The 8,140-nt window shown below is 47.4% G+C and overlaps 1 protein-coding gene across 4 annotated transcripts; it reads right to left on the bottom strand.

Annotated features, from left to right (window-relative positions):
• Positions 1 to 1,847: 1,847 nt before the first annotated feature.
• Positions 1,848 to 6,583, bottom strand: LOC109645902 (IQ calmodulin-binding motif-containing protein 1). 4 transcript variants are annotated; one of them, XM_069521322.1, is made up of 16 exons: positions 6,158 to 6,583; positions 5,877 to 5,927; positions 5,568 to 5,747; positions 5,157 to 5,325; positions 4,822 to 4,939; positions 4,678 to 4,753; positions 4,495 to 4,594; positions 4,213 to 4,385; positions 3,999 to 4,108; positions 3,699 to 3,817; positions 3,525 to 3,591; positions 3,329 to 3,404; positions 3,091 to 3,242; positions 2,873 to 3,010; positions 2,600 to 2,756; positions 1,848 to 2,496 (listed from the first exon to the last, which is right to left on the bottom strand). In XM_069521322.1, the coding sequence occupies exons 3-16, from the start codon at positions 5,740 to 5,742 to the stop codon at positions 2,267 to 2,269; spliced, it is 1,860 nt and encodes a 619-aa protein (XP_069377423.1). In that variant the 5' UTR covers positions 5,743 to 5,747; positions 5,877 to 5,927; positions 6,158 to 6,583; the 3' UTR covers positions 1,848 to 2,266. The 4 variants fall into 4 exon arrangements, with proteins under 4 accessions (XP_069377423.1, XP_019967135.2, XP_019967136.2 ...); XM_020111576.2 differs by having other exon boundaries at positions 5,652 to 5,747; positions 6,158 to 6,581; XM_020111577.2 differs by lacking the exon at positions 5,877 to 5,927.
• Positions 6,584 to 8,140: the final 1,557 nt, after the last annotated feature.

Below are 8,140 nucleotides of genomic sequence, written 5' to 3'. Positions count from 1 at the left end.
AACGAGTACTCGTGGTCAAACAATCTCCAGTCAATGATCTTCTGCTGGAGAAGTAACTTTGGTTTGATCGGAACTAGAAGTTAATATATCGGAGGACTCACAGTCTCTGGTCTCTGGTCTCCTGGTCTCTGGTCTCTGGTCTCCTGGTCTCCTGGTCTCTGGTCTCCTGGTCTCTGGTCTCTGGTGTCCTGGTCTCCTGGTCTCTGGTCTCTGGTGTCCTGGTCTCTGGTGTCCTGGTCTCTGGTCTCTGGTCTCCTGGTCTCTGGTGTCCTGGTCTCTGGTCTCCTGGTCTCTGGTCTCCTGGTCTCTGGTGTCCTGGTCTCTGGTCTCCTGGTCTCTGGTCTCCTGGTCTCCTGGTCTCTGGTCTCTGGTGTCCTGGTCTTCTGGTCTCTGGTCTCCTGGTCTCTGGTGTCCTGGTCTCTGGTGTCCTGGTCTCTGGTCTCTGGTCTCCTGGTCTCTGGTGTCCTGGTCTCTGGTCTCTGGTCTCCTGGTCTCTGGTCTCTGGTCTCCTGGTCTCTGGTCTCTGGTGTCCTGGTCTTCTGGTCTCTGGTCTCCTGGTCTCTGGTGTCCTGGTCTCTGGTGTCCTGGTCTCTGGTGTCCTGGTCTCTGGTCTCTGGTCTCTGGTCTCCTGGTCTCTGGTCTCTGGTCTCCTGGTCTCCTGGTCTCTGGTCTCTGGTGTCCTGGTCTCCTGGTCTCTGGTCTCTGGTCTCTGGTGTCCTGGTCTCTGGTGTCCTGGTCTCTGGTCTCTGGTCTCCTGGTCTCTGGTCTCTGGTCTCCTGGTCTCCTGGTCTCTGGTCTCTGGTGTCCTGGTCTCTGGTCTCCTGGTCTCTGGTCTCCTGGTCTCTGGTCTCTGGTCTCCTGGTCTCCTGGTCTCCTGGTCTCTGGTCTCTGGTCTCCTGGTCTCTGGTCTCTGGTCTCTGGTCTCCTGGTCTCCTGGTCTCTGGTGTTCTGGTCTCTGGTCTCCTGGTCTCTGGTCTCTGGTCTCCTGGTCTCTGGTGTCCTGGTCTCTGGTCTCCTGGACTCTGGTGTCCTGGTCTCTGGTCTCCTGGTCTCTGGTGTTCTGGTCTCTGGTCTCCTGGTCTCTGGTCTCTGGTGTCCTGGTCTCTGGTCTCTGGTCTCTGGTCTCCTGGTCTCTGGTCTCTGGTCTCTGGTCTCCTGGTCTCTGGTGTCCTGGTCTCTGGTCTCCTGGACTCTGGTGTCCTGGTCTCTGGTCTCCTGGTCTCTGGTGTTCTGGTCTCTGGTCTCCTGGTCTCTGGTCTCTGGTGTCCTGGTCTCTGGTCTCCTGGTCTCTGGTGTTCTGGTCTCTGGTGTCCTGGTCTCTGGTGTCCTGGTCTCTGGTCTCCTGGTCTCTGGTCTCCTGGTCTCTGGTGTCCTGGTCTCTGGTGTCCTGGTCTCTGGTCTCCTGGTCTCTGGTCTCTGGTGTCCTGGTCTCTGGTGTCCTGGTCTCTGGTCTCCTGGTCTCTGGTCTCTGGTCTCCTGGTCTCCTGGTCTCTGGTGTCCTGGTCTCTGGTCTCTGGTCTCCTGGTCTCTGGTCTCTGGTCTCCTGGTCTCCTGGTCTCTGGTCTCTGGTGTCCTGGTCTCTGGTGTCCTGGTCTCTGGTGTCCTGGTCTCTGGTGTCCTGGTCTCTGGTCTCTGGTCTCTGGTGTTCTGGTCTCTGGTCTCGTTCTCTTCAGTCGTTTCCCTCCGCACAGAGCGACAGCTGCTTACGTAACATCTGCTGCCTGAAGCTCTGATCAATAATCAATGATGAGCCACAGCACATGTAACACGCGTGTTTGACATCACACACATGTCAACAGTCATTCATCATCTCACTGATCAAACATGTTTCAATAAAAACAAACAAATGCTTCATAAAAACTTTATCGAGACAATAAAAGAGAAGCGTCACAGTGCTGTGGTGAGGGAGCAGCTCCCTCTGCTGGCTCAGACTGTTACTGCAGCAACAATACAATGAATACAATTACACACATTATGACATCACATCTCAGAACTGAGTCACCTGGTGGTCACCTGGCGGTCGAGTCATGTGACTGATGAGAACCGATCAGGAAGAGAACGAGGGCGGGTTTTCAAACTAACACGAGATCAGCAGCGTTTAGTCTGATTCCGAAGCTCCGCCTGGCGTAACCATAGCAACGGCGATGAGCGTTAAAACTAAACGAGTCATGTTCTGAGTCAGTTCTGAATAACGACACTAGATGGCAGCGCAGTCACGTCTTGTGTTCGTCAGCGTGTGATCTGAGTCTTCAGCTCCGTCTTCACGTCAAATGTTTGCTGACCCGCCGACAAACAGTCCTCCGAACTCCGCCTCAAGCTCCCGCAGGTGGGCGGGGTCGAGCGAGTCCACCGGCTCTCCCAGCGTCCTCCACCAGGGGAGCCGGCTCGCCCGCAGCGTCGCGTTGTGGGCGTCACGGGCGCGAGCGTCACAGAGACCCGAGGGGCTGAGGAAGGACTCTGCAACTGTCGCCGTGACAACAGAGAGGGGTGGGGCGTCTGTGGTAAAAGAGAAGACTGTGTCAGTCAGATATTTAATTAACGCCCACAAACTGTGATCACGTGTGTGTGTGTGTGTGTGTGTGTGTGTGTGTGTGTGTACCTCTGAGCAGCTCCAGCTGAGTGTGTGTGTGAGCGAGCAGCGCCTCCATCCTCTGCTCCTCCCTCCTCCGCTCATCTCCTCTCTGCAGCTCCGACAGCAGCAGCAGCTGAACCTCCTCATGGAGACGCTCACACTCGTCCAGAGACACACGGGACGACTGAGGAGGACGGACAGAGAGAGAGAGACAGGAGGACAGTCAGGAGGACGGACAGAGAGACAGACGATGGTCTCAGTCTGGAGAAGACATTTACAGTTTTTCTCCTCTCATCTTACTCGATGCTCAGCGATGTATTCCTCCACCTGAGCCTTCAGCTCCACCCTCCTACTGTCCGTCAAACCTTTCTGACCAATCCAGAAAGGTGCAGTGGGCGGGGCTTTTGTCGCTCGTCTGTTCTGCAGAAAGCGACGCACCTGAAAGAGGGAGGAGAGACATCATGAGTCAGGTGTTTGTTTTGGTGAGAGTTGGCGGTGGCGTCCTCCTGAGTGAGTACCGCTCTCTGCAGCGTCCTGGCGGCTCGATGTCGCCTCAGATCGTCTCTTTGTGAGCTGATGTAGCTGCGTCGCTCTCTGGAGCCTCTCCAGAAGCTCTGGATCACCACCGCCGCTCGCCGCTCACACTCCTGCAGGTACGACTGCACCTGCTCTAAAGAACAGAACCTAGTGTTGGTCATAATTTTATTACATCAGTACAGTTTTCATCAGCGGAGAACACGAGTCACATTTCTTTACCAGGAGGAAGAAGCTGCAGCAGTTGTCTCTGTTTCTGATGGAACGTCCTCCTCGCCTGCAGCCGTCGCACACACACCTAAAACACACACACACACACACACACACACACACACACACACACACACACATTAAACATATCTTTACTTTAGAGGAGGCGGGACTTACACACGAGGGGGCAATTGATCATCAGTCTCACCTGATACTTAAGCTCCTCCTCCCACTGCTGAGCCTCCTTCTGTTGCTGCTGCCGCCTCCTCCGAGCCCTGACACACACACACACACACACACACACACACACACACACACTGTAAATACTGTGTTATAATAAAAGTCAAGTTTGCAGCTGCAGACAGATGTTGGGCGCTCGTACCTGTATCTCCTCTGCAGTGAACCAACAGCTCTGTTCAGACTCTTCACTCTGCGTCGGGTCTGATACGACCTCCATGACGCCTGGATCACACACGCCGCCCGCACACGCTCAGCACTCACCTGAGGGGGGAGGAGTCAGAGGGCATCGGGCCGTCCAATAAGAATCCAGTGTTTTAACTCAACCTTGCTCACCGACCTTCACTTCAAAACAACATGGTGGAGAATAATGACACGTACAAACCTGATTTTACACACACACACACACACACACACACACACACAGTTAAAGCGACAGACCGACCTGAGAGGGACTCGTCGTGCCTCTGTCTGATTGGATGAGTTCAATCAGCTGGTCCACATCCTGGTCAAAGCCCCGCCCCCTCCAGTCTTTGTCCAGCAGCTCGTCCAGTCCTGGAGAGAGAGAGAGAGAGAGAGAGAGCGACCTCTGACCTTCTGTTCATTTAACTTAACAGAACTTCCTGCCACCGTGAGTCATCACAAGTGTGACCTCTGACCTCTAAAGTTGAGTAGGAGGGGCTTAAAGCGCAGCTGCAGCTGATTGGCCATGAGGAGGATGAGTTGGACGGAGGCCCCTCCCACCGCCACGTCGGTGCTGACGGCTAATTGGCCGACGACCTCGTTCAGCAGCAACAGGACGGAGTCGTCAGTCAGGCTGGACAGGAAGTTCCTGCAGAGTGGGAGGGGTTTATATTAACCTTATGACGTGAACAGAAAATGTGTTTCATTAAGTTTAATGAACACAAATGATCAGTGGACAGTTTACTCATGAGCGCCACCTGTTGACTGTGCAGGTTTGAATCCACATCTGGACACAGAGCAGAGACACGGTGACGTCGTCACACATCTGGATCTGCTCATAGTGAACAGAGCTGAGCACTGGACAGAGAGAGAGTTTTACTCAGTCTATAAATCCCATGATTCCATTGATCAATAATCAACGGGGGGGGGCGTTGACTGACCCTGAGCGGTGACGTGCATGTGGACGCCGAGCAGACGCACGACTGCATCCATCACTTTCCTGAACAAAGACAAACACTGACACACAAACGTTTGATCAGTTTCACTTCAGACGCTTCGACTGTGAAGCTTCAGGTCTCACTCACCCCCCCCCGCCTCATCAGCCGACTGGCCAGCGACAGGAGGCCGTCCACGACTGACGGAAGGAGGAGCCTATAAAAGGCCTTTGAATCGTCACCAGGGTCAAAGCCGACACAGCAGGAGCTGAGGAGACAGAGACAGACACTGCATCACATTCACCTGGAATAAGACCAAATATATAAAACACTCACAATCTATTCAAAGTTTTGAAATTAGAAAAGTCATATAACTATTTTTGAATCCACTCAGGTATAAAGTATATTGAGGAAATATATCAAGAAAACTAGAATAATGCAAAAACAATTAGGATTAATGGACGAATGTGCAGTATGAGGAGAACCTGGTGAGCTGGGCCAGGGTGGCGGCTGCGCTCCAGTTGTCCCTCAGCTCTCTGGGATCCTGAGCGAGGACGAGGACGCAGTGACTCAGGACGCCGCTGCGATACAGCTCAGACTTCACACGAGGCAACGCACCACTGTCAGTCTGAAGCGCCGCCACGTTCAGGGCGTCTGACAGAGACACGAGAGCATGAGGTTCAAAAGTACCTCCGACCTCTAACTACACAGGACGTCCTGTGTGGACACGACAATCACACAACTGCTTCAACAACAGAGGACGTGTATAAAAACAGAAACTGAGTACAATCTGAACAAATATTCAAAGTTCAAATACACAAATATATGAATTATTGGATAAAGAACTAATGAATCAACTGAAAGTTTCATGATCTAAGAACCATTCAGCCAAATACAATCACACGTGTGTGGAAGTGTCTCCGCTCCCTTCATGGACAGATCAGGAGCAGGTGAAGACATGATGGAGGAGACTGTCTCACTGCTGACGCTGCTGTTGAGCAGGACGAGTTTCTGCTGCAGGTTCAGATCTTCATCCTCCAGATGTTTCTTCAGCTCTGACACAGACTCCATGTTCTCTGTTCAACACACACACGTCACATCGACAGATGAAACATGCGAAGAACACAGACATGATATTATTCACTGGTCACATCAGTGTCGCAGGAGAAACACGTCCCTGATCTCACTCATGTCATCGTCTCCACCTTGTTAGCGCCTGTTAGCAGCTATTAGCAGCTGTTAGCAGCCCTTTGAATCTGTTAGCACATGTTAGCAGCTATTAGAACCTGTTAGCAGCTGTTAGCAGCTATTAGCAGCTATTAGCAGCTGTTAGCAGCTATTAGCAGCCCTTTGTAACTGTTAGCACATGTTAGCAGCTATTAGAACCTGTTAGCAGCTGTTAGCAGCTATTAGAACCTGTTAGCAGCTATTAGCACCTGTTAGCAGCTGTAAGCATCTGTTAGCAGCTGTTTGTATCTGTTAGCACCTTTTAGCATCTGTTAGCTCCCCTCGGACCACAAGGCGACTGTGGTTCGTTGTGTATCCGACAGTCACTGCACCTCAGCGGGTGAGAGAAGAGTCGTGAACCGGTTACACGTGAGCTCCGTCGACTCGTTGAAAGAAAAGAAACGCTACGAAGTCACAAACACAACGTTAACAGCTAACACAGTTAGCTTGTAGCTAGCCGACGCGCTGCTGTTTCTAAGGCAACATGACGGCATCACGCTGCGACGGCGCACGCCCCTCTGCACCAAACACGAACGCTGATTTATTCTATAAATAAAACAAATATAATATGATTGTCCATCAATCAAACTCTGGTCCGCAGAGAGCAGAGCATCTACATCCAGTCTCTGGGTTGAATGTTCAGATCGTGGAGGATTCACTGTCCATATGCGGTGTGAGAGGCTGCTGTGAGCTCCTGGGACCTGTGGGTGGCGCTGTAAGTGGAGCTGAATGAGTGGAGCAGCTTCATTCATCTTCAGTGTGGAGTCACTGGAGGAAACAGTGTTCACTAATTCATGGTTTCATCTAATTATCACTCATCATCTGTTCATCATCAATAGTTTACATCATGTTCACACGTCGAGTCTCAACAGATGTTTCATCTTCACACACATGAATGAAAAGTTATTCTTTAAAAAGATCTCATCAATATGAATTAGATGATAGATGATAGATAGATAGATGATAAATAGATGATAGATAGATAGATAGATGATAGATAGATGATAGATAGATGATAGATAGATAGATAGATAGATAGATAGATAGATAGATAGATAGATGATAGATAGATGATAGATAGATGATAGATAGATAGATAGATAGATAGATAGATAGATAGATAGATAGATGATAGATAGATGATAGATAGATGATAGATAGATAGATAGATGATAAATAGATAGATAGATAGATGATAGATAGATAGATAGATGATAAATAGATAGATAGATGATAGATAGATGATAAATAGATGATAGATAGATAGATAGATGATAGATAGATGATAGATAGATGATAGATAGATAGATAGATAGATAGATAGATAGATGATAGATAGATGATAGATAGATGATAGATAGATAGATAGATGATAAATAGATAGATAGATAGATGATAGATAGATAGATAGATGATAAATAGATAGATAGATGATAGATAGATGATAAATAGATAGATAGATGATAAATAGATAGATAGATAGATAGATAGATGATAAATACATGATAGATAGATAGATAGATAGATGATAGATAGATAGATGATAGATAGATGATAAATAGATAGATAGATGATAAATACATGATAGATAGATAGATAGATGATAGATAGATGATAGATAGATAGATAGATGATAAATAGATAGATAGATGATAAATAGATGATAAATAGATAGATAGATGATAAATGGATGATAGATAGATAGATAAATGGATGATAGATAAATAGATGATAGATAGATAGATAAATGGATGATAGATAAATAGATGATAGATAGATGATAGATAGATGATAAATAGATAGATAGATGATAAATAGATAGATAGATGATAGATAGATAAATGAATGATAGATAAATAGATGATAGATAAATAGATGATAGATAAATAGATGATAGATAGATAGATGATAGATAGATAGATAGATGATAGAGAGATAGATGATAGATAAATAGATGATAGATAGATGATAGAGAGATAGATGATAGATAAATAGATGATAGATAGATGATAGAGAGATAGATGATAGATAAATAGATGATAGATAAATAGATGATAGATAGATAGATGATAGATAGATGATAGATAGATGATAAATAGATGATAGATAGATAGATAGATAGATAGATAGATAGATAGATAAATAGATAGATAGATAAATGGATGATAGATAGATGATAGATGATAAATATATTATTATTCACTAAGAATTGATAGAAAACACTTGATATGACCATAATATT

This window comes from Paralichthys olivaceus, chromosome 24 (genome assembly GCF_024713975.1).
Source record: "Paralichthys olivaceus isolate ysfri-2021 chromosome 24, ASM2471397v2, whole genome shotgun sequence".
Taxonomy (NCBI): Eukaryota; Metazoa; Chordata; class Actinopteri; order Pleuronectiformes; family Paralichthyidae; genus Paralichthys; species Paralichthys olivaceus.
This window is presented reverse-complemented; position numbering and strand designations above follow the sequence as displayed.